The sequence below is a fragment of the Colletotrichum chrysophilum genome (genome assembly GCF_026319265.1).
Source record: "Colletotrichum chrysophilum strain AFK26 chromosome Unknown scaffold_30, whole genome shotgun sequence".
Taxonomy (NCBI): Eukaryota; Fungi; Ascomycota; class Sordariomycetes; order Glomerellales; family Glomerellaceae; genus Colletotrichum; species Colletotrichum chrysophilum.
Window position 1 is genome coordinate 213,986 of NW_026517317.1, and position 25,359 is coordinate 239,344.

Genomic DNA, 25,359 nt, shown 5'->3' on the forward strand with positions numbered 1-25,359 from the left:
CGACGTCGAGAACCCGCCCGGATACTGCCCGCCGACCGGCACCCCTTTGCGCATATCCCGTCCTCAGCTTTGAACTCCATCGCATCTCCACCAGCACCGCCAACCTGCCTTTGTATTGGTTTCTTCAAGCTGCCGACCAACTTCACACGCCTGCCCAACGCATCGCGACCCGAATTACAACCTTCCAGAAACCCAGCTCGAGCCTTCCTTCATCAACTGTTTTCCCCCGACCGGTCCAACGTCGCACCTCTCCGACCCACGATTGAAACTCCATCCTCCTATCGCGAAACCCACCCCGATCGGCGAAGGTCCCAAATCTGTCGCGCGAACCCAATCGATCAGTCTGCCCCCAGTCTTGGACTTCTACAACAATATCTTAGACTTTCCGCAATAAAAGTTGCCCGAATGCAAGGACTTTGGGAGCGGCCCCGGAAAAAGGTGGTATCATAGAGAGGTATACCCGCCATGCTGGGCGCATCCGCAACCCAGTCCCAAAAGGCATTGTCGCCTCAGTCGTCCACTCCCAGCGTCAACACGCTCAATCCCAGGCCCAGTTTCGAGCGCGAACCTAGCAGCAGTGGTCTCCAACCGCCCCTCAGCTCTACAAATGGCCCAAGAAGCCTGGGCGCCTCGGGCGTCAGCTTCGCCCCGCGAGGCTCTTCCCTCAACCCCTCCATCGCCCCGGGAAGCTTCAGCTCCGAGCTGCGCAGCCAGATGATGCCCTCGCGCTCCGGTTCTCGCGGCGACATCTATGCCATGGACAAGGTCGACGAGGTCGACGGCATCTCTGCTGCCGAGCAGGCCCTCGCCAATCTGCGGGAACAGCTGAACCGCGAGATGAAGATCAAGGATGGTAGCGAGAACATGCTTGAGGCCCTGAATGCCAAGAAGGCTAAGCAGACGAAAGAGCAAAGGGCCAAGGTGGAGGCCGAGCTCAAGGCATCCAACTCGCGTATCCAGCTCTTACGACAGAAGATTGCCGACGCCCAGAGATTGAAAACGACGCCCACTACGCCTACGAGGCAAAGAACCGACGGCTTCTTTCCGCCCAACAACGGCTTGCGATCGCCCCCCAGTGCTTCCCGCAGTGGTGCAGGATCTGACGCCGAGGATGTGGCCGAGCAGTCGCCGACCTTCCTCTTGGCTGAGCTGCTTCAGGCACTGGAGCAGGAGGGTATGCCTCCTGAATACTATGTCAGCCGCGGCAATAGCCTTGTAGATCTCTTCAGAAGGCACCCGACTCTAAAGTACGACCTAGTCTGGTCTGTTTTTGGTCTACGAATGCAAGTCATGCTGCTCAGCGAGGCCAGGGAAGTGGTAGCAGCCGGTTACAGGATGATTCGATACGCCATATCAGATGTGTCATCTTTGAGGAAGATTCGCAGCTTAAACACTGATATCATTGTCGTGACGTGAGTTATTCCATCTCATCTCTTTGGCAAGGACATGTAGCTAACTTTTGGACAGATCTTTGATCAAGGATCGAAAAGCTGATCTAGAGCGCGAGCAAGCACTTAAGTTTGTCCGAGCCTTTTTGGATGTCAAGGACGGCGTCAAGGAGATTTCGAGGGCCGTCGTTCGCACCGTTGCAGCTGTTGCAGAGCAAGCTGAGGACCGCCTCAGGTCGATCTGCCTGGAAACCCTAGCCGAAATCATGCTCCGCGACCCCGCGTTGGCTGTAGCCTCTGGAGGTCTGTCGCCACTTTCAGAGGCGCTCATTGAGGGCACATACAAGTCACCAGAAACCCTTACTGCCTCTTACATGCAGATTCTGGACAACCCACAGAAGAGGATTTATTTGCGCTCTGGTTATGATCTGGAGGTTCTCTTCACGGCGTTTACAGACATAATTCTCGCCAACGAGAGCCTGCTAAAGCAAAACTCTAAAGCCATCACCAAAATCTTGAAGAGCTGGCCAGGTCTCATGATGCTAACAATGCATGACTCCCGAGCCATCAAGTCGTTGCTCACCAGCATGGTGCTCCCCCAGGCGGCCATCCGAGAGACCGTCATTGACCTCATCTACCTGCTACTTCGGATCAAATCTCCCTCGTGGGCCTCCTCGTTCCTTGCCGGCCGTAGGTTGACGACATACGGACGAGTGGCAAGCCTTAAATCAATGCCCAATCAGCAAGCACCACTGGCCATCAGCATGCCTCATGAAGATGACGGCGGGGAGCAGAACTTCATGGATCATTATACAGCCTTGCTCCTGGCGACATTTGTCAAAGCTGGTTTATTGGAAAATCTGCTCCAAGTTGCCAGAACAAGCGAGCCGGCTTTGACGAGAAAAACTTGCCTTCTTATCGGTGAGGTACTCAAATTGTCCAGCAGACTGCTTCCCGCCTCTTGGAGCAATGACTTGCCATTACTTCCCGATCTCTTTGCTGCCGCCACCCAATTCAAGGATGACAATAGATTCGTTGCGTCAGGTATAGTGTACCAGATAAGTTCTGTGAGCAAGACGTTGTATAGGAGTTCCTCGTCATCCGCCACTGCTGGCGCTCTGCCCTCGAGTGACAGTATGGGAAACCTCGCAGACATGCACCGCAAAGGCAACGCAGGAGTTGTGGTTCAAGAGGGCGCAATCCGGCAGTTGCTAGTCGAGTCCAACGTCTTGAACAGCTCAAATTACATGAAGTGGAACTGGGATGTCATCTCCCGCATCATCGATGGGCCGCTTCAAGATGGCAAACGACTGGACGAAGTCAACAGGGTTTCCAAGTTCATGAACAGGATCATGAGTTTCTACAGGCCGTTTAAGCACCGGTTCTCAGACCTGTCGACCAACAAGAACACCCAAAAGTACGTCAGAGTTGGCTGTGCGTTGATGCACACCTTGCTGCAATCACCGGAGGGTGTCGACTACCTGCAAGATCATAAGCTGCTGAGACAAATAGCGGAATGCCTCGCTCAGTGTGATCCAGTAAGTTCTATGGCAACAGCGCCATCCAGACAAAGACTAACATACAAAACAGAGCAGTGGACTCACTTCTGCCGATCCAATGTTCTCGCCCGGTCGCCTGCAGAGCACTCTTTGTGCCGGCTACTTCCCAATGTTGGGGGTTCTTAGCGGCGATCCCAAAGGTTTAGAGCTTCTTCAGCGATGGAGAATGTTCAACATGATGTATCACATCCTTGGACACAAGCAACGTCCCGATCTGATCAAACTTCTCCTCGCCAATTTCGACTACAGCGTCCCAGGCCACCCTCGAGTGCTAATCGAACAGGCACTTACGTCTGGGACAAGGGAGATTCGAATCATTGCCACAAACGTCCTGCGGAAATATGCCACTCGACCTTTTGACGCGTCGCAGCCGTCTCACGGCAAGGTGGATTGGAAGTGGGCGATAGAGAAGTTGGTCGACCAGCTATATGACCCCGAGGTAGAGGTCTGCCGGACCGCGGTTAAGATCCTCGAGAAGGCGTGCAATAAGAAGGCATATCTGGAGTACGTCGTCCAATGTCGTCCAACAATGGACCATCTTGGAGAAATCGGCGCCCCTCTCCTCCTTCGGTTCTTGTCCTCCTCGATCGGCTACCACTACCTCGACGGTGTTGACTATATCAGCAACGAGATGGATGATTGGTTCCTCGGCCGGAACGACTCGTACGTTGGTGTTATTGAGACCAGTCTGGCGAAGGCGTTCCTCGAGAACCCGGAAGAACACCAAAACCGGATGAACATGGTGGACGAAGCTCAAGCAGAAGCTGAGCCAGAGAACCACATTCCGCCACACTTTTACCGCGAGCTTGCACGCACACAAGAGGGCTGCAAACTGCTGAGTGACAAGGGGCATTTTGCAGAGTTTGCCAGCACTATCAAGGAATACGGGATGCAGTCGGAGGACCCTGAGCTCATGCTCAAAGTCAAAGCATCTATGTGGGCTGTTGGCAACGTAGGCTCAATGGAGCTGGGAGCTCCCTTCATTGAGTCTTGTGATGTCGTGGAGGACATTGTCAAGATTGCCGAAGAGCATGAGGTGATGAGCTTGCGAGGTACAGCCTTCTTCGTGCTGGGACTGATCTCAAGATCGGCGCACGGTCTTGAGATTCTCTCGGAATGCGGCTGGGACTCCAACTTGTCACCTAGGGGGGAATCGTTGGGCTTCTGCATCCCGAACGACCTGACCAAGTTCTTCTCTTTCAAGCCTTGGAAGCATGCCATTGCGTCCAAGATCGCGCTCCCCAACACGCAGAAGACTTACTTGGTTCCGCCACCTCCCACCGAAGCTCGCCCGCCCCTGGAAAAGGAGGAATTACCAGCCTTCACCGACGAGGTTGCCACTAACCAGCGAATCCTCGACTTGGTTGTTGACCTCGGCAACATGGTTCTCTACAAGCGCGCTATGGGCGAGCTGATGCAGATCCGGCAGCACAAGGTAGCGGGCTTTAGGTCACCAAAGATGTTCAAGCGGATCATGACGATGCTTGAATACAATCACTATCGCCTACCAATCAGGCGGATGGTGATAGAAATGTTCGACAAGAACGTTCTTCGAAGAATCGTGTTCGATGAGGACAGCGACAGCGACGATGATGACGACGAAGATGAGGAAGCAGAGGAAGAAGACAATGGGTCTTCTTCTGGGGATGAGAACCGCACTGAGAGGCAGAGGAGCATATCAGACCCGTCCGAATTGGAGAAGGACAACCATCAGCCGCGGGCAGAGCGATCGGACAGTCTGAGTTCGGATCAGACGGATGACTTTGCGGAGACGGCGTGAAGCTACGTCGTTGTACTATAGAGCCGCACAGTTTCACGGGGCATCTCGCATGTGGAGGGAAATGAGGTGGATTTCAAGATGCGTTGGTGGCACCCATGATGAGGCGTTTTGTTACTATTGGTCTTTTTTGTACTATATCTCGGGATCTGGGGAGATGGATACGTCGATCAATTGGCCGAGTTTCAGGCCAAGCACAGAGAAACTCTACGAGAAATCACGAAATGTCCATTTGGGAGCGAGCAATGGATAGGATGGAGTCGGGCGGCCATCTGCGTATCGATTCCCGGGGAGTAGGGTGTCGGCAGGAAGGCAATTCAAAAGTCACTGGTTCACTCATCTCGTTATTTTTTTGCATTTGACATCGAGGACTTGATTGACATCCAAAGTATCGTGAGGAGGCGTGATTGATGGATATGGGGGTGGGAAGGGAACGCGTGCTCTGGAGTACTCAGGAGTACTATACCTTACCTCATGAAAACTTGGTGACTGCCCCGCCCCCACCTTGAGTGACATCTACGAACCACCACGGCCTCCGACGCCAACCGACCCGGGCGGGTGCCTGCTTCGGAGCTTCAAGTAACATCGTCTGCCGTAGCGGTCCTCGACCACAACCTCAGATTTCCCCAGGATTTTTATAAACGGTTTCCGCGAAGCAAGCATGGTCTCTGGGCGAGTACTGGTCATCGCCGGCTCGGATAGCTCCGGTGGAGCGTGAGTAATCACCCAAGATTTTTCCCGTCCTTGAAGCAAAGTTCACTGACGTGATGCCTTCTGTTTCGCAGCGGGCTAGAGGCAGACCAGAAGGTCATCGCGGCTCATGGGTGCTATGCCATGACGGCCACGACCGCTCTCACTGCGCAAGACACCACGGGAGTGCACGACATTCATCATGTGCCGCAGGACTTCCTGGTCAAGCAAATTGATGCCTGCGTAAACGACATCGGCGTCGACGTCGTCAAGACTGGCAAGTTGCGCCTTTCCACCCTTCGCTTCTCGATGTCTGGGTCTTTTTTCTCATGGAGCTGCATTGGCTGACGAGGGCGGGATTCTAGGTATGCTAGCTTCGCCTGCCACGATTGGGACCGTCGTCGAGGCTCTGAAGAGGCATCGCGTGCCGAAGATTGTTGTTGACCCCGTCATGATTGCGACCAGCGGCGCGGAGCTTCTCCCGAGAGATGCCGTTGCTGAGCTGCTTGAGGGCTTGTTGAAGGTTACGACGGTTCTTACGCCAAACATCCCTGAGGCCAAGTTGCTTCTGCAGGATGCTGGGTTTGAGGGCGCCGAGGTTGCTTCCGTGGCGGATCTGGAGGAGATGGCGCGGAAGGTGAAGGGTCTTGGACCCGAGTGGGTGCTTGTCAAGGGCGGGCATGCGCCGTTCAAGGCGGACTTCACCGTTGCGAAGACGGAGGAAGAGAAGGAGGTTGTTGTGGATGTGTTGTATGGCGAGGGAGGCTTCGTGAGGATCGAGAGCCCGTATCAAGCGTCGAAAGACACGCATGGTACTGGCTGTTCGCTTGCATGTGAGTTTCCTTTTGACACGTTGTCTGAAGAGTGATACTGATGGGTTGCAGCTGCTATTGCGTCGGGCCTCGCAAAGGGGTTGAGCGTACCCGAAGCTGCGAGGGCTGGGGTGAGGTATATCGAGGCTGCGATCCGGACAGCGCCTGGGTACGGAAAGGGGCATGGGCCTTTAAATCACTTTCACTCCATTCAGACCCTGCCTTTTGCGCCGTGGGTTGCCTCTTCCGTCTCGGCGGTGACTTCAACTGACAGTATCTAGGGGACGGTTCATCGAGTACATGCTGGCAAGGCCTGATGTCAAGGACGTATGGTCAGAGTTTGTGTACCATCCCTTCGTTATGGCTATGGGCGATGGGACGCTACCTTTGGAGTCATTCAAGAAGTATCTTATCCAGGATTACCTCTATCTGGTTTGTGATGTTTTCCCTCCTCATTGAATCCTTGCTGACTTGGGCAGGTTCATTTCGCCAGAGCCAACTCCTTGGCATCTTACAAGGCGAAGAACATTGCGGACATCTCAGCAGGTGCCAGCATTGTCAGCCATATCGCCCGCGAGATGTCTCTGCACATCGATTACTGCAAGGGCTTCGGAATCACAGTGCCCGAAATTGAGGCCACCGAAGAGCACCAAGCATGCACGGCTTACACCCGCTACGTCCTCGATGTCGGACAAAGCGAGGACTGGATCGCCCTACAGATGGCCCTGGCTCCTTGTCTATTGGGCTACGGTGCCGTGGCTAAACAGCTACACGGCGATGTCAAGACAAAACGGGACGACAACACGTACTGGAAGTGGATCGAGAACTATGTGGCCGATGACTACGTCCAGGCCGTGAAGACGGGCTCTGAGTTGATTGAGAGACATGCCGTTTTGCAAAGTCCTTCCAGCATAGAACGTCTGATCAAGATATTTATTCATGGAACCAAGGTAAGCCCTGCAGAAGTTGAGGCTTCCGGCCCGTAGCTGACCCACGAACAGATGGAAATCGGCTTCTGGGAAATGTTCCCTTACCGATGATATGCTAAAAAACCCGGACACGTTGGTCCATGGGTTCCATAGAGTACACAGAGAGAGGGGCCGTTCAACAAAGACTAGACTAGAATTCAAAACGTCGGCAAGAATCTCTCCGACGGCATTGTTCAAACAGCTCGTATTGATGTGGAGGATGTTGAGGTCCGGCTGCTGGCGTCATTCGCAGTCTCAAACGGCCTCATACACTGCGCCCTGCTAGAAAAGAAGGTAGTCCAGGCGGGTCAGCTGGGACTCGGGCCAGAAAGCCAAGCACCGTTGTGCTCTTCAGGTATCTGTCGTCCGATGGAATACCGCATATTCTCTTTCCTTGACAGCCCAGCTCGGGTATGCATGCCGCAGCATTACGGACGCCAAACACTGAGAGAAGAAAGAGCTTCCCTGCTTGGCATATGTAACTCGAAATGAGGCCAGATGGTTTCCAATCACTCGCAGCTGTTCCCGCAGACAGCGCGCAAATTCTGAGGGAATGGATACGTCGTCCAAACCTCCCAGGTGAGAGAGAGTCATGGGTCATGTTGCAAAGCACGAAGGTGCCTTATCGCGAGTCAGATCCACCGTTACCTAATCATACCGATAAGAAGGAAGCGGGTCCCACGTGCAGCAGTTCTGCAGGGTTGCATCCACCCCGAAAGGCAGTCTCAGTCCGGCGGTAGGGGGTACGTATTCTTTTGCCTTACCTTAGCAAGCAAAATTGCAAGGTCCCTACTGGCAGCGCCTGCCTGTCGCCGCTGAAAAGTTTTGGCAGCGAGGAAAAAAATTCCTACCCCAGCAAAACGCCTTGCGCACCCAAAACCTTCCATCCATCCATCCTGCTCTTTTTTTTTCTTCCTTCCCTTCTGCATCCCTCTCCCTCTCCCATCACAAACTCCCATCTCACGCAACCAACTCTCTTTTCGGTTCGGTCCAGAAAAGAGCTCTACTTGCGTGCTCTTCCCATCCACGGTCTTTCTTTCTGCCATTTGACATCGCTTCATACGCGAAACCATCGACAAACAAGCTTCTTGCGCGTTCACTGCCTCTTTAGCACAAACATGTCCTACGGCGGCGGATACGGTGGTGGTGGCCAGGGCGGCTACGGAGGAGGTCGTGGAGGCGGTTACGGCGGTGGTCGTGATCGCGGCGACAGAGGTGATCGCGGTGGCTACGGCGGCGGTGGCTACTCCAACGGGTAAGTTTTGATTGATTTCTCTCCTCCCCTTTTGTTCCGACAAAGTCGTTTCGCGAGGCTAGGCTACTGGGGGCTTGGCGCAACACAACACGATTTGACGACCGCCTGTAACCAACCTGAAGCAATCTCGATACGACAGCACGCGGACGTCGGCATTTCGCGTCGTCTCAAGCACATTATCAGAATCATTTTGCTGATCTTTTCCTATCAGAAACGGCTACGGTGGCGGCGGTGGTGGTTACGGCGGCGGCGGCGGTGACCGCATGAACAACCTTGGCGCCGGTCTTCGCCAGCAAGAATGGGGTCAGTATGCATCATCACAGAATGCCACAGAACGATTTACTAACCCTTGCCGAACAGATTTTAACTCTCTCCCGAAATTCGAGAAGTCCTTCTACAAGGAGCACGAGGAGGTTGCCACCCGCAGCCCGGCCGAGGTCGACTCTTTCCGCCGCAAGCACCAGATGACCATTGCTGGCAACGATGTTCCCAAGCCCGTCGAAACCTTTGACGAGGCCGGTTTCCCCAGATACGTGATGGACGAGGTCAAGGCCCAGGGCTTCCCCGCGCCTACCGCCATTCAGTCTCAGGGCTGGCCTATGGCTCTGTCCGGTCGCGACGTCGTCGGTATTGCCGAGACGGGTTCCGGAAAGACCCTCACCTACTGCTTGCCCGCTATCGTCCACATCAACGCCCAGCCCCTGTTGGCCCCCGGCGATGGTCCTATCGTCCTCATTCTTGCTCCTACTCGTGAGCTTGCTGTCCAGATTCAGCAGGAGATTTCCAAGTTCGGAAAGTCTTCCCGCATTCGCAACACCTGCGTCTACGGTGGTGTCCCCAAGGGACCTCAGATCCGCGATCTCTCCAGAGGTGTTGAGGTCTGCATTGCCACCCCCGGTCGTCTGATTGATATGCTTGAGGCTGGCAAGACCAACCTGCGTCGCGTTACTTACCTGGTTCTCGACGAGGCTGATCGCATGCTGGACATGGGTTTCGAGCCCCAGATTCGCAAGATCATCGGCCAGATTCGCCCTGACCGTCAGACCCTCATGTGGTCCGCTACTTGGCCCAAGGAGGTCCGCGCCCTTGCCTCCGACTTCCTTACCGACTTCATCCAGGTCAACATCGGCTCCATGGAGCTCGCGGCCAACCACCGCATTACCCAGATCGTCGAGGTCGTTTCTGAGAGCGAGAAGCGCGACCGCATGATCAAGCACCTGGAGAAGGTCATGGATAACAAGGAGAACAAGATCCTCATCTTCGTCGGCACCAAACGTGTAGCTGACGACATCACTCGCTTCCTTCGCCAGGACGGATGGCCTGCTTTGTGTACGTCTCCACCTTTGCCTTTGCCTGATCAACAGCTAACAACTTTGCAGCTATTCACGGTGACAAGCAGCAGAACGAGCGTGACTGGGTCCTTGACCAGTTCAAGACGGGCAAGAGCCCTATCATGGTGGCTACGGACGTCGCGTCGCGTGGTATTGGTGAGTATCAGAACCCCCCAACCCTCATGGCAACTTCCAGCAGCCTTGCGCTGTACTTTACTCTTATGTCTAGGGGCTCTCTTGATTGCGCAATTTTGCCTGATGCATTCGTGTCTCCATGGTTCTCTCTGCCTCTGAGCGGAGTCTTGGTCTGGTGTGTAGCCTTTGGCTTGCTATACTCGCTTTCCCACTCTTGTGCCTGCCTTTTGCCAATGGTACAAGCGTGGATACGGCATATCTTGATTCCATCAAGCTGTCCCCAAGATTCCCCAAGCCCGAGGACCCGGTACACTGAACTTTCCAGGATGGCATTTGACGCATACAGACTGCCCCGTCTCCGACGGAGTGAAAGACAGCCTGATATAATTATCAAACATGTCTGGTTCCATGCTGGAACGTTGCTATACCCACCGTGAGGCGTCTGCTAACCCTTCTAATAAGATGTTCGCAACATTACTCACGTGCTGAACTACGACTACCCCAACAACTCGGAGGACTACATCCACCGTATCGGTCGTACGGGTCGTGCCGGTGCCAAGGGTACCGCCATTACCCTCTTCACCACTGACAGTCAGTATCTTCCTTGTCTGGTATCTTGATCCAATCATGCTAACAACTTTGCAGACTCCAAGCAGGCTCGTGACCTTGTTAACGTGCTGAGAGAAGCGCGCCAAGAGATCGACCCTCGTCTCGCAGAGATGACCCGCTTCGGAGGTGGTGGTGGCGGTCGCTACGGCGGCTGGGGCCGTGGACGTGGTGGCGGCGGCGGTGGTAGAAGTATGTTTTTCACTCCTCGCCTTCGACACATATGCTAACAGTACGTTCGCAGACAACAATGCCAACAACGCTCCCCTTGGTGGCGCCCGACGCTGGTAAGGACTTCGCCCGACAGCGAGGTGATTGTTTACATGCGGCGGCATCCTGCGCTTTCCATCGCAATATCGGCGTTCACGTAGACGGATTTTAGACTCGAGGTACCCCGGACACGCCCATGTGTCCACGCAGTCGGTATCTTTTTCAAGGCTGTTCATTTCCTTAGTGTTTCTTTTATTTGGGCCCATATCGGCTTTGGGTTTGTTTGCGATTATTTCATGGCCAAAACGTGGATCAGGTTGAACAAAATTAGAGAGGGAACGAGGACGACCACAACGAAGAATGCCGAGAGAGGAACAGCATTAGAGACCCCCTCCGTTGGGTCCAGTGACTTTTGACGCTCTTTCCACGAGCAAAAGATTGGGTTGGCTCTGAAGTCGAGCATTATTGATAGATGACTGTATGCCAGGCAAAGCTCGCCGTGAGGGCGGTATCCTGCTAGGTAGTAATAGGACAATCATCCAACGACGTTTACGCGACAATGGTGTGATGCTGGCTGGTCTCTCCCTTCTGTGAAGATGTTTGCGCGATACGTGAGGCTACCGAAGCCCCGGTCGTCAAGACGTGTGTTAACGTGTGTTAGCTTGGTGTTGTCCGTCTTCGTTTCCGATTATGTCTGGGGCAGATACGTCGACGGAGATTGAGGTAAAATAAGCTCCCGCGGGCCAAGGCTAGAACCTTTCCTTACTATTGCTTGGGAGCTTGTACTCCTTGTGGTTTTTCCTATTCTTGTTTCTTCTTGAACTGTCTGTCATCACGTCCTGACAAATCTGCGCTCATCCAACAGGTTTCCCAGCCTTTCGACCGTCCGCGAACGAAGAGAAGGTTTAATTCAAGGCAGTCCTATTACCGCCATGTCTACCCTTTTTCTCTGACAGCGGGAAAGTCTTGATTTGGGTCCTGTCCTGTCAGTGGTGCGTCCAGTGGCCTTGGTCATCGAGACCTTCACGTCACAAATCCTTCTTGACTGTCTGCCCAGATCCGCCTTCCTGCCCGCCCTATCGAAGCCTGGTAATTGCATCCTGATTAAATGAGTGTGAAGCGCTTGTCTTGGAGTATATCCACGAAGTCAAGGCTCAAACTGAAGCAGAGCGTCCAGGCCATCGGCACTCTTGCCGTGGCGGATCAGTTCCTCTCCACGGCCGTATACAGTTCAAGCCCAGATACATACTATAAAGGAGATACCTTTTGGTTTTCAGACAGTATTAGAACAGGAACCAATGTAACCAGGGTTCTTTGGATGGAACTGGGCGGTGAGATTTGCTAACGTGCCATGGCGCAAGTCATGATCGTTGCTGGACGATGCCACATCAAACCTGAGCGGTCCTTCGTCAAGTGGAACTGTCTTACCAGTTTCTTAAGTGTATCCCATGTGTATAATCTCGCAATGGTGCAGTCGAGGGAGGCCCTCAGATGAAAGCTAAACAGGCCGCCCTTGATCTCGCAGTCGAGCAACTACCACAGGCATGTCGGAGAGGGCCGAGTAAACTCAACCATGATCATGTGGAACCACCGACAAGATTGGCTCGTTCCAGGCAAAATCTGGCGTAATGGGAGGGAGAACAATAGTATATATACCAAGTCGTTGTAATAGTAAGAAGCGACGTTCTTTTGGATGTTCCATCGTAGAGATCACCAATCCCTTCATGTGATTGAAACAAATACTCATCCAATGACAGCAACGCCGGGAAACAGCTGAGATGTCTCCAAGATAATAAAGATCATTTTAAGAGTCTGAATCTACTAATTCGGTCTGCAAACTGCTTCAGTACTTGACTCTCTCGGAACACTTGCTGTCTACGACGACGATCTCGGCTTGTTCTTTCTAGTAAAACAATAGACGCTATAATATACACTTCGGAGGCCAGGCCCCTCTGAGGTAAGTTGGGATACTAGGTCAGTGCTGCTGTCAAGCCAGAGAGAGGTAGCTCAGCTGTGTCGGCAAGGAACAAGACGCCCATAACAAGGCTTTCGGCGGTGCCTTAAATAACCCATGTGCACATTGACATCCGAGAATCAGCAAGAATCGCCGTCAAATAAATCCCCATATTCAGGATTTAAAATTGGTGATTTGAACGTGATACAGTGGCAGGATGGAAGGCCACGAAGTAGGGCCGTAGACGCAGCCGAAGAGCGAGAGAGACAGGCGCTGCTTCTCACCGTCTCTGGCGTATTGCCATACTAGTCTCCAGATATGCGTGAAATCCGTGGTGTGTAACAAGCAAAGACGAGAGGGCAACGGCCAGTCAGCTCTGAGACACAGACATGATCTCAAGCTCGTCTTTCCGCATCCACAAACGTAAAGTCGAATACCGAGTTGTCAACCCTGCTTCTGCGCCCATATAAAACCACAACAGCTCTCTCACACCCGTAACAATTGGACAATGGGTGGGTTGCATATTTGTCTCCCTAGCTCTCGATATACAATATTCATGGATATCACCCCTCCACAGCACCATGAAAGCCACAGCAGGATAACTTCAGGCTCCAGAGCCATGAACTCTAGTCTTCCGCCATCTTCTTCGTCAACCTCATGTACACGCAGAATACGCTGTTGTCAGGCCCCAAAGCAGAAGCTGGGCAAACTGCGGGCTGCTAGGACCCAGTCTATAGACTTGGTCCGGGAAGATATGCCTCACACATCTGGTTTTTCTTCTACGTCATGACCTCCACGTCACTGCCTGGTTTGTCACAGCTTCAGGTCAGCTCACGCTTTATAAAGAAGTAATGGAATCTTCTTACACGAGGTCAAGGGTACCTATACATCACCGCACTACGTCAAAACCGAGACATCATTGTGCAGAGTTATGATTATTATCAAAGACACAGGGACACCATCCTCCCATCATTACAAAGAGCCACGCGCGCCCTCACCAATTCCTCCCCGCCAACAAAGCAACGGCCAAGACGACTCCCATGCTGAAATGCCAAATGCCAAAAAAAAAGTCCCTGATCCAACCAAACTCCTTGCCTTCCCAAACTCCACTTTCCATGCATGGTGCGCGCGTGTGAACTCAAATCCATTCTCATGCACGTCACTCCAACTTCAAAACTCAACATGCAACACAGCAGAGTTCCTCGACGATCGAGGCCGCAGTGTATCAATGATTGATGTTCTCCGAGATGAGAATCGACGCTGCCTTGCTTCAACAGGCAGCACTGGCTCAGCATCCGCCAGCATCTTGGCTGCCTGCTGGGCCTGGGACTTGCGACGACGTCTCTCCTTTGCTTCCAACAAGCGCCTCCTGACCCCGGAGCTCTAATCCCACGAGACAAGATCTTTCTGCTTTCCGCTTTCGTCCAGCTCAACCATCTCGGGCGCGAACTCGCCCCGCTCGTCCTCCGCCTCGAGGTCGTCCAGCTCCACCTCAACCTCCTCGCCGTCCTCGAGCCTCATCTTGCCCTTGCGAAGGTAGTCGCTCCGGATGTCCCAGCCAAACTTCCAGACCCAAGCTTCGAGGTCTGAGAAAGCCTGGCCGACGAGGGCCTGCTCGGGCGTGGCGAGTGAGTTGAGCGCTAGAAGCAATTCGTTGAGCCGGCGCTTGTAAACGATCAAAGCCATCCTCAAATCCCGAGCGTAGGCTGGACCGTAGTCGAGGACGGAGCCGTCGAGATAACGCTCGTTGTACACGAGCTGGGCAGTAATAGTCTGTAAGAGGGACCGAGCGAGCTCAGGGCGCTTGAGGGGTAACGTGTAGGCCTTGAGGACGAGAGCCACCAGCATGTGCCACCATTGCTGGATACAGGCTTCGTTGCCCAGGTGCATGCCGACGAGAAAGGCAAACTGTAACTCGCCCACAATATCGTCGTCGCTGATGCCCGCCGTAAGGAGGTGTGCAGTCGCATCAACTGCCTGCTCCGTCCGCGCCGAGCCGATACTTTCCACGTCGTACGTTTTCGCGGCCTGGCTGAAGGTAAAGTTGAGCTCGGTGCTCGCCACGACGTTAGGAATTCTCTTCTCGAGCTCAACTTCGGCGGGCAGCATCAGTGCGCCCTTCACGCGGTCGGAGGTGTGCACCGCCCAGTCGCCGGCCTGGCGCGCCGTGATCCTGCTGAGCAGACTCGGAGAAATGGCATTAGTGAGCTGCTGCCAGATGTTGGTGCTCCTTGCGAACTCGGGGTCCGGGCTCTGTGACTGCGGCTGCGAGGCGGACGCGGCGGGCTTGACGTTGGCGTTGAGGGCGCGGAACTGGTAGGGCGCTAGTTTGGGGTAGACGTCGCGGATGTTATCCTTTTGGAAGCGGGCCTCGACCTGGCTGGCGGGCTCGCCGACGACCTCATTGAACTTGTCCCACTGCATGACGTGAATTTTCTCCGTGGCCGAGCTCACGATCCAGAAGCCGCAACGGGTGGTGCTGGCTTCGGTCTCTGAGACCCAGAAGAAGTGCGGGCCGGGCGGGATGTCTCTGACGCCGAAAAACTCGCGGGCAGTAAAGGAAACTGAGTCGTAGCCGATGGTGAAAGCGGCGGGCAAGTCCATGATGAGGACGATGTCGCCGCCACCGAGTGCGTGCTCATGCTGCAGGTGTTCCTGTGGGACGAGGTCCATCGTATCCTCATTTTCAATGTCGGCCAGAGGGGGCGGCTCGTCGTCGTCGGGTGTGATGTTGGGGTTCATGGCGGCGACTTCTTGGGACAGCGGGGAATCGAGAGGTTGGTGGACGTGAAGGCTACCGAGCGGATGAGCGCCGGTGACGCGGATGGATCTGCAGGATAGTGCGGTGGTGGAGACGGAGGAGTCGGACTTGTGCAGACCCGAAGGTCTGAACAGAGCGGGCCGAACATTGGAGTCGATCGAGGCGGCGGCGGTCATTTTGGAGGCGTTGGGTCGGTCCCACTACCGTCCAATGATGACACAAGAAGAGGCGCGAAGGGGTACGCGGAAGTCTGCTGAATGTCTGCCGATTAAGCCTGCTGGATATCGATCGTGTCGTAGCAAAAATATTGCAGAGTGAATGCGTAATTGGATTCCAGGTAGAAATTAGGGTGAATCCGTTGGAGTCGGTTGTGAAGCTGTGATTGTGTTGCAGAGGTAAGTTTTGCGCGAAGGAAACGAGGGTGGAAACGGGCGATAGAAATCAGGTTTGTGTCTGCTTGCGACTTTCCAAACAGCGCAGGATTGGGCGGCGAAGTGTTTTCTTTTTCTCCCCGCGCGAGGTGGAAGGCGAGACAAATAAAATACACCCAGCAACGGAGGAGATGCTGTCGAGGCGGGTTCAAGGCAGTCGGCCGTAAACAGTCGGAAACCGCAAGAGCGGCAGAGCTGCGAACGACGGGCGTTGTCGAGCGAAGGTGCCGAACAATAGAAACGAGAGTTGCACGGGAAAAACTCAAAGGGTGGAGGGAAGGAGCGAGAAAGAAGATCGTGGAATGTGACGCTGCAGAGGAGGCAACCAAGATTTATTCCAGTCTGGCACGGCACGGCACTCACTCCCAATCGCGGCCATCAGCGTCGCTTCCTGCAGTCATGCGGTGGTTAGGCGACGGACAGTCTGCTCCTTCTCTCGCCTCCCTCCTGGATTTTGCATGCGAGACACATCTGACCGCAGGCAAATTTCAATTTCCCCAGAGGACCAGCGCCTTCCTTCGTTCCAGACCCCCCTTCTCGTTTCTGTGTAAGACAGCAGCACGGCACGGCAAACTGGCACAGCAGCCCAGAGGAACTCGCCGTTGCCGTTGGGCGTGGCCCTCCTGTTCCAGGCCTGACGTCGCTGGACTGCAGACTACGTCATCGGTAGCACACACTAGATGCACTGCTGAGATTGCGGGTGCTCACTCTCTCCCAAGGCCTTCACTGCAACAACATTGGAGGCATTAATGTCGCTCGCTGGAGGGGTAGGTTAGGTTGGTTTGCAGCGTCGCGACGATAGCCACAGCGATAAGCGAGCCTCAGCATCGCCACTCACACAATGGACCCTTCCAGATGTCTCGCAACTTGACAACAGACCATGCAAAGCGTCTCCACACAGGGATTGAATAAACCGCGTTTCAATTGAAAACAACGCGCCACCAATTGCAAAGAAAAGATGACTCATCATCTTAGACTTGAAAAATCAGACCTTAGTTGATCGTCACATCTACAGTACATTACATTAGGTATGCTGTCAGCATACCAAGTTGAAGAGTCCCAAACGCAACTAGCAACTCTGTCAACCAACTACCTACCTATTGAACCGTTACGCTCAACGCCAACCGAAACTGACATGGAAAAATGGGTACCCACAACACCGTCTCCCAAACGGCAACCTCGCAGGAAAAAACCAAGAAACGCCCGCCACAATCCGAAGCGTCGCCTTGGGGGCCAAAAATCCAAAAAGGAACCCACGCCCAAAATAAAAAATAAAAAAACACCACACAGGGCCACCACCCCCTTCTTCGGGTCGGTATGTACAGTACATCGGCGCCAGTTCGTCAAGGTACGTGAGTAAGTCATTACCACGCAACATCCCGAACAGCCTAATAAAGTCGACGCTAAAGAGGCAGAGACCCTCGCAACTCGCATGGGAATATATTCTTAAAAGAAGCCAACCCACGAGGACTAACCCAAGCCCAAGCAACGTGCTAAATACGCGCGGCACCGCCCGTCAATAATAATCTGGGGTTTCCCACGAACCGAGAAAAAAAAAGTTTACCCACCGCGTCCGCAACCCATGACGCTTAACTTGCCGCTTGCCGCTGCCGCTAGCTACCGCGCGCGCGCGCGCAAAGACGCTTCGAGGAACAAGGCACACGACACTCGTTGCATCCAACTCCACCGCGATCTGTGTTTGTCACCCTTCCTTTTCGTTTCTTCTTTCAATTGCGGCCCCCAATACTACGGCGCCGCTGCAGCCAGCACGCACCAAGCAAACACTAAACAAACACCTTTTTCTCCGATCGCGATCGGTTGCCTTTTACTTTTTCTCCCCCGCCATGCGCCCAGAATTCCGATGATATGGTTGCACTGAGGTAGGAAATCCCTGAGCGGCATGCACAAACGCCCAACTACTTCGACAACCCAACGCACGCGAAGAGTACATGTTTGTGGCGACACAGAAAAAAAGTAACACAATCCAGTCGCCCCCCAAAAATAAGAACAAGAATAGAAAAAAGAATAAGCGGCAGAAGGTAACCTCACACAAAAAGACAAAAAAAAATAAAAATGTAAGGCTCTCAAATGGAACCAACGCACCGGTGTCACGGCAACTCGGGTACACCGACCGCCGCACCGCGGAGCGGAGCGAAACGTCAGCTCAACTCAACCTAAACCTCGACCTCACCCGTCACCCGCACACAAAAACAAGCCTTTTTGTTCCCAGCGGCCTGGCTGGCCTTTCCTCATGTCAACCCCTCATTAACGAACAGCAAAATCGTAGCCAAAAAAACTCAATCCTGATATGCACACTCAAAATCCTTCGGTCCCTCTCCCATCCATCCCCTTGTTAATCTACACACACCCTCTCGCCACCCCAAGAACCAATGCAAAAACACAATTCGGAAGGGAAGGAGAAAGCATATTCATATCCCTCCTCTGAACCATCCATCACATATATCCCACACCATTCCACCTCTAACCTTCCTGCCCCCTTCATGCAATGCAGCCGCCACAGAACAATAAATTCCAATAAAAAAATGATGTCCCCTTTGAAAAAGAAAATCCCACGCTACCCATCTGCACCTACCCGCGCGTACAAGGCAAACAAGGCCCCGGGGGAAGTAGAGAAGCCCTCGGCACTAACGTAGACCGCAAACCAACCCTTGCCCGCATCCCACTCCCGTAGCGCCAGTTACACAAGATCTTTTCTTTCCGAACCAACGAAAAAAACCAAATCAATCCCCATCCAACACTAGCTCAAGTCCTCCCCAAGGCTCGGGTCTAGAGACAAGGGAAGAAAAAAAAAAAAAAAACCGAGGACTCGGCAAAGCAGTGAACCCTGTCTCTCTTCTCCAGGTTATGCACGTAAGAAAAAGACTACCAAGACGCAGAACCTAAACTCGCAACGGAATGGTGTCACCACCACCAACAAACACACCACCACCACCACCATCATCCATATCCATGCCTCTCAGCCCGCGCGTCTGCGTCATCCAACACCCCCAGAACCAACAGACAGCATCGAGCATCCCTGGTCCCGCCAAAAAAGTTCTTCAGCGGCTTCAGCCTCAGCCTCACTATCCCCCCCGCCCGCCCTACCTCCCACACGGTGTTCGTCCTAAACTCGTCTACGCTGAAAGACAGCTTGGGGCCGGCGGGATGCATGGGGGGATCTTCTTTACCAACCACTCTCGTGGGTCGCAAGGTTTTTTTCGCATCTCGGTTTATACAGCACGCTGTCCTGTCGCGTTGATCACCGAATGAATTCACCATCAAGTTGTGGAGCTTAGTGAACAGGGTATGTCTTTTGTTGCCAAAAAAAGAAGTCTTATACATTTCCCTTTTTTCCGCAACTACCAAAAAATCAATCTCGACTCCCTCGCGCGCCCTTGACCCGTTCGTGTACTGGTATCTCGCCACTCCAAAGGCCCATCCTTGCCAACCCTGTGCTTTCGCCTTCTCCCGAGAAAAAGGGACCCTTTTCCGAAAATCCTGATCGCCGTTCCCGAAGAGCAGGACCGCCTCAAGGGACTAAAGTCCAAAAAGGAAAGGAAAACGTATACTTGAGGGATGGGGCCGCTATCAGAAAGTTGCGTTCTGGGCGCTCGCCGAAACAATGTTTCCCATCAGGCCTCCGTCTGGTGAAGCAGGTGCCGCAGAAGACATATTCGTGGCGCTGAAGAGAAACTTCGATATCGCAAACGCCCCTCCCAAATGCGCAGAGTGAGCCTCCACTCGGTTCGTCAAATCATCGCCCTCGAAACCCTCATAAATGCAGAAACCAGGTCCAAAGAAAAGCCATTTCCCAATGCATCATGTTATGTGAAGAAGTAAAATTGAAAAGAAACGCATTCCGGTGGGTGATGATGCGCATGTAGAAGCGACTCAGGCGGGTGGGGGTATGTATGCCCGAGTCGGTGAGAATTGGTGACGCGTCGACACCATGCTGTGCGTCTACTCCGTCAAATGTGAAAGTCCCAAGCCCAAGACGGATAGGATATCGCTTCGTGAACCAGAATTTTGCCGCGCGTCTAAAAACCGAACGAGAGGAAAGTCGTATGGACAGATGCCGTTGAGCTGCAATCGTCGCGCGAAAGGAAACCCGTTAATGTACAAGCTCTCTCCCCCCTCTATCATTATATTGGGTCATTTCCGATGGCGTCCCCAAGCAAGTCAACGCGCCTCAGTGGCTCGTTGTCTGACCACCGTTATCTTGCTGTGCAGTTAGCCTCCTGTGCTCGGTGAACGCAGGGGGTCTGAACTAACGTGAGCTGTACATGCTCTGGTTTGGCTGGCCGTAGGGTGACTGAGGTTGGTAGTTGGCCGAGTACATGTGAGATCCGTTGTACTCGGGGAGAGGTTGCTGGGCCACGGCTCCTGCGGAAGGGGGTGCCGGGTACTGCGAGGGCTGATAGCCGATGGGTGGAAGCTGAACCTGACGGCTGGTGCCGTAGGCGGATGCCGACGATGCTCCATCAGCGCCGGATTGGGGGTCAGCGGAACCATTCTGAGCAGCTGCTGCGGCAGCGGCGGCGGCTTGACGCTGACGCTCCTCCTCGGCCTTTCGCTGGGCCTCCTCCTCCTTCTTGCGCTGTTTCCATTCCTTGCGAATCTCCTTGAACTCTGTAAAGCATCGTTAGCCTTATATCGATTGGACGGTGGTAGTCATCCCAGTCGAAGTCGGCCTGTAGCAACAGGCTAGCTCATAGCCACTAGCACGCAAGGCGACGCGCTTCAACGCGCTCACATATCTTGAAGCGATGCTTTGTCCGGAAACATGTCAACAATCCAATTCACGTACCTTCTGGGGTTCTCTTTTGTCCATGGGACTGCATTGTGACGTGCGCGTTCAGGTGGTTCAAGGTACCATAGGCCTTCTCACAGCCATTCCAGCCACACTTGTACATGCGCTCAATCTCTTCGTATCGTCGGCGGGGTCGCTTGTGCTGCTGGGCACCGGGAATCGGAACGAAAGAATAGACCTGATGTCCAAACTGTTACGTCAGTACACTGTATCTCATGCTGAAGGTGAAAAACATGCGCGCGTGCCAGCCTCAGATCCCACATCAATGGCGAGCTGCTGCAATGCCTGAGACCCCTCATCCTGAGATTTTCGCTAAATTTCCAAACAAACTGGGTAATTCTCGCGAAAATTGCCAAATCAGGGACCCAATTGACATCGCAACATCTGCCTACCGCGCGGGGCCATTTTGGCTCGACACACTTCGCTGCTCAACTTACCTGGTTAGGTCGTCCCTGGGGAGGAGCTGAGCTCGGCGTCGGGGGGAAAACGTGGTTCGCGGGTGTCAAGGGACCGGCGCTGTGCTGACCGTAGCCGGTCCAGTCGGGACGGGGTTGCGCGTAAGGGTGCTGGTATGAGTGCGACATGTCTCCCGGCGGAGGGCCGTACGGAGAGTGCTGTCCGTACGCGTAGGTAGGACTCGGCGCCGCTATCGACGGATCTATGGGTACATCGTGGTCAGACTTGGCCAGAGGGACCTGATGGTGACGGCCATCTTGCTGGGGCAAAGACGGACTGCTTGCTTGTTGCGCCATGCCTCCGCTGCTACCGTTGTGGTTGCTAGCTGGATGATATGATCGCTGAATATGTTCAGGGAAGGATCCTGACCGCGCAGACGGCGGGTAGACGCTGTACTCGGAGGTGGGAGTGGCCGAGGTAGAGTAGTTGCTGGGGCGAACCTCTTGCTGGGTCGCGTATTGCGCAGCAGATGCGTGATCTGCAGAAGAACCTTCAGAACGGGTGTCGCCGCAGTTGCTTGGGTAAGGCGAAGGCAAACCTGACTGCGAGTACTCGGTAGCACTGCGTTCCATAGAGGTGCTGATGGACGACAGAAGCGAACTGATGGCAGCGGCTTCTGAGCGAGAACCTCCAAGCTGGGGAGAGCCTGAAGAGAGCAGTGAAGCTTGGTTGTCAACGAACTGATGTTGCGTTGGAACCAAGAACATGCTACAGTTCAGTGGAACGTCTTGGTCGCAAAGTATGGCCGGAGAGTCCTTAGTTCTCGAGCCAACGGCAGGTTCGTAGGTTGGTGGTGACAGGCCGTGTCTTTTTTTTTTTCGAGGTCAAGAGCGGTAGGTGAATTGGTCCAAGGCGCGACGAGTTCAAGTAGCGGCGGTTGGCTTGTACTTGAAGAATGGAAAGAAGGATGATGGAAGAATGGTAACAAGCGAATGATACCAGAGTGAAGTGAGACTTGAGGCGGCGCGGCGATGGTGTATAAAGATGGCGGCCAAGATAGCGCGGACCACCCAAGGGCTCGGGTTTATGGTTAAATGGGGATGTGATGACAACAAAGTCGACTAGCCACGGCCCTGAGCGAGGATCTCTCAAAGTGGCAAGGATAGCGTTGTCTTTGCCAGATCACGGAAAGGACGCCTCTTTTTTTTCCTCTTTCCTGGCTGAGAGGAGGTCGACGGTAATGCCTGGGGAGAGCGGCACTAAAATAGTGCGCTAGAGAGGTAAAGGAAGGGCTGGGCTCCTCCGCTTGAGTTCAGGCCGAGCAGCTTAGCGTCTGGATCGGAGATAGAGCAGGGGGAGGCCCACGAGCTGATGGAGCCCGGGAACCAGAGGCGGCGAGGAGTGCCGTAGGTACACGCTCAGTGAGGAGTCGCTATAGCGGCAGTGGCAGCTGCGAAAGCTGGAGGTAGGGAGGGCGTTGGTAGAGTGGGGATGGGATGTCGAATTGTTCCTCTTTGCGTATAGCGCAGGGTGTGTGCTGTCTTTGATCGGGAAGGCGTATGTCTGGATTTGGCGTGGTCTAGGCTAGGACCTGACTTGCGGTATGCGAAAGATTTGTGAATGGAAGATGGGAGTCCCGAGAAAGCGAATGACTCTTGTCTGATCTGGCTTGCGGATGCAGGAGAACTCAAGATGCAGATGCAACAGAGGAAAAGAAGCAGCAGAAGCGAGGGCGCAGTGCAGACGGAAAAAGTGTGAGTTGAATGCGCGTTAAGCGTGTCAAGGTCTGCGTCTCCAGGTGTGATTGACGGGAGCTTGTGCGTGTGTGTGATTTGCAGTACACAGCGCAGGGCAGCACAGCTCAGCAGGGCAGCCCGGGTAGCGTAGCGTGGGTGTGAACTTGGGAGCAGCGTGGGTAGGCCGGGGGGGAGGTTGAGGCAGCTAGGTGTGTGGTGGTGGTGGTGCTCGGTGCTTGCGGTGGTGGTAGGGGGGCGTGGTGGCCTTCGCCTTGGCCTTGGTACCAATGGTGGGTTGGGTGGGTGAAGGGTGGTGCTGGTGGGCTGGTCTGTTGGTGGAGGGTGTGTGTTGCTCCTTCTTTGTTCCCGAGTCTTGCTCGAGTCGAGTTGACGTGACGAACGTATCGGCAGCGGGAAAGACGTAGTCAGACGCGCTGGTTGTGCAGTAGCAGCAGGTATGAGCGTCGTGCGCGTGCGTTGGTAGTGCGATTCGATTCCCCCGTTGGTACTAAGGGAAAGTAGTCGACGTCGTAGTAGCGCTGGAGGCGTACGGAGAAGGTACGGATGTTGCGCGTGAGATGAAAGTGGAAGTGTGGATGTGGACGGCAATGAAAGAGAGAAAGCTATCTCTCTGTCTGTTGGTCTGTGTCTGTGTTTCTGGTGTCTGTTCTCTGACTCTCGCCCGGTACGGTACGGCAAGTGAGGTCAAGGAAAGAAGGAGAAGGGGCAGAGACGAGCTAGCGGATGGGGGTGAAGGGGGTAAACCCAATGAAGGCTATGACGAGGGGAGGGAGTTCTCGATCTTAGCGCCGTTCCCGGGAGAAAGAACGAATTTAATACTCCTCGGACGGAAGAGGGAAAGGGAAAAACCCAAACAATGGGGTAACGCAGGCAATTATGGGACGCCTGGGTAGGTACGGATACAGGTTGGGAGGTTAGCGAACGAGGGCTGGCTCGCGGTGGAGACGCGCAACGACAGCCTGCGCGAGGGGAAAGGGAGTCGCCAGAGATGGAGGGGACTCGGGAGAGGAGGGGTGGTAGGCAGGTGCGAATGTGAAAAAGCAGCAGGATGAACCTGGACTCCTGGAGTCGTGACCTGTACGTGGAGAGGAGGGTCAAGGAATGCCTTAGCCCACGGACGAGGAGAGTGTGCGGGAAGGAAGAGGGGATGTTGAGAAAGACCCAGCCTCGAAGTGGGTGAGGGATGAGAATTAGAGTAGTGTACGGGATAGTCGAAAAAAAAAAACCACGGAAGAGGAGGAGCTTGCCCTGTGGTCCTCTTGTCTGCCTGTATTTCTTAGGTGAAGGCGGAACTACGAACGTGCAAATGGGAAGGCAGGAAGGGTGATGGCCGTTGCTGCCGTGCCTAAGTGGTCTGGTGCGTCGTATGCCTCTCTCTCACTCTCCCTCTCTTTTCCCCCTGTCACTTTCTGCGAGATGAGATACTCGAGAGCAGGGAAGGGGCTACGATGATGGCCGCCGAGTCTGCGCAGCGAGCCCCCCGTCTTGCTGTCTCCGTCTGATGGGTGGCAGATGGAAGACGACGACGACTACGCGGACCGGCCCAGGGGGAGGAGTGAAAGCAGGAAGCCCGTGGGTGTTTTTTTTTTTTTTATGGCCCCTCCTGCCCTGCTTTTCTCTACCTCTACCGCAAAACGTCCTCACTCTCAGTTTGAATTCTCGCTGCTATTTGCGCTTTCCTTTCATAAAGTGTGAGGCGTGTAAAGAAGCGAGGGGGGAGAGAAAGTGCCTCAGCTCAAGGGAGGTACGTATCGGATGATGGCTCACGTAGGCATGGGATGTACCGCAGGTGTCGTTCTCGAGGCAATTGATCTGAGAGGTGACGAGGACATGTAGAAAAGATGAGCACCCTGTGAAGTGCGCGTGAAGGAAGATTGAATTGAATGTACCTGAGGCAGAGGTACGGACGAAATGTTGATATGAGTAGATACGTACCGATTCCCACGCAAAGCTTGGGCGGCAGGAGGCGCTCCCCGATGCAGCCAGGCGGCGGGTGTGAATTTACTCCCCTCGTGCGTGCGAGTCCAGAGCCTACCTGAGCACAGAGCTCTGCTCCGGCAGCTGCTGGCTGGATGGGTTGGATGCTGCTTGCCAGGATCTGCTGGCCGGGGGGGTCTCCAAGGATCCAAGAGGAGGGGGGTGCGTCTTGTGGCTGATGGTTGATGGCAGGTTGAGCGAGAGAGGAAAAAAAAAAAAAAAAAAAAGGACCTCCTCAGGTACCAACTTTTCCTTGGCGTGGAGGGAGTTCCTTCCATGCCAATCGGAAATACGTACCGACTTCCTGCGGCAGCTAGCAATCAGCGCGGCAGGGGGCATCACCCATATTCTGCGAGAGGTGGCAGGCAGGTGGCAGGCGGCAGCTGGTGCTTCCTTCCCTTTGAGTCGTCCGGCTCTGTGCACTGCATGGCAGTCGCGGGCTGTTGACGCCGCTACGCTAAGGAGCCTGCGATGATGATGGTGACGATGATGTGTTACTGCTATGGTCCACGGAACCGCGAGGTGTCCATGCTTGGCGGGCG

At 54.2% G+C, this 25,359-nt stretch overlaps 5 protein-coding genes across 5 annotated transcripts; 3 read left to right on the forward strand and 2 right to left on the reverse strand.

The window, feature by feature from the left end:
• Window positions 1-465: 465 nt before the first annotated feature.
• Window positions 466-4,727, forward strand: COL26b_004808 (uncharacterized protein; the record flags this gene model as incomplete). The annotated part of the gene is made up of 3 exons (XM_053177673.1): window positions 466-1,412; window positions 1,468-2,926; window positions 2,979-4,727. 3 exons carry the CDS (start codon window positions 466-468, stop codon window positions 4,725-4,727), a joined length of 4,155 nt encoding a protein of 1,384 aa, XP_053038385.1.
• A 1,054-nt stretch (window positions 4,728-5,781) lies between these two features.
• Window positions 5,782-7,266, forward strand: COL26b_004809 (uncharacterized protein; the record flags this gene model as incomplete). Its single annotated transcript, XM_053177674.1, has 5 exons — window positions 5,782-6,247; window positions 6,299-6,362; window positions 6,508-6,658; window positions 6,706-7,176; window positions 7,228-7,266. The coding sequence occupies 5 exons, from the start codon at window positions 5,782-5,784 to the stop codon at window positions 7,264-7,266; spliced, it is 1,191 nt and encodes a 396-aa protein (XP_053038386.1).
• Window positions 7,267-8,312: 1,046 nt separating this feature from the next.
• Window positions 8,313-10,812, forward strand: DBP2 (ATP-dependent RNA helicase dbp2; the record flags this gene model as incomplete). The annotated part of the gene is made up of 7 exons (XM_053177675.1): window positions 8,313-8,449; window positions 8,661-8,752; window positions 8,810-9,778; window positions 9,829-9,936; window positions 10,378-10,506; window positions 10,561-10,713; window positions 10,766-10,812. 7 exons carry the CDS (start codon window positions 8,313-8,315, stop codon window positions 10,810-10,812), a joined length of 1,635 nt encoding a protein of 544 aa, XP_053038387.1.
• A 3,256-nt stretch (window positions 10,813-14,068) lies between these two features.
• COL26b_004811 (uncharacterized protein) lies at window positions 14,069-15,622 on the reverse strand (the record flags this gene model as incomplete). Its single annotated transcript, XM_053177676.1, has 1 exon — window positions 14,069-15,622. One exon carries the CDS (start codon window positions 15,620-15,622, stop codon window positions 14,069-14,071), a length of 1,554 nt encoding a protein of 517 aa, XP_053038388.1.
• Window positions 15,623-20,144: 4,522 nt separating this feature from the next.
• CON7 (C2H2 finger domain transcription factor con7) lies at window positions 20,145-21,850 on the reverse strand (the record flags this gene model as incomplete). The annotated part of the gene is made up of 3 exons (XM_053177677.1): window positions 20,145-20,506; window positions 20,685-20,877; window positions 21,125-21,850. The coding sequence occupies 3 exons, from the start codon at window positions 21,848-21,850 to the stop codon at window positions 20,145-20,147; spliced, it is 1,281 nt and encodes a 426-aa protein (XP_053038389.1).
• Between the last annotated feature and the right edge of the window lie 3,509 nt (window positions 21,851-25,359).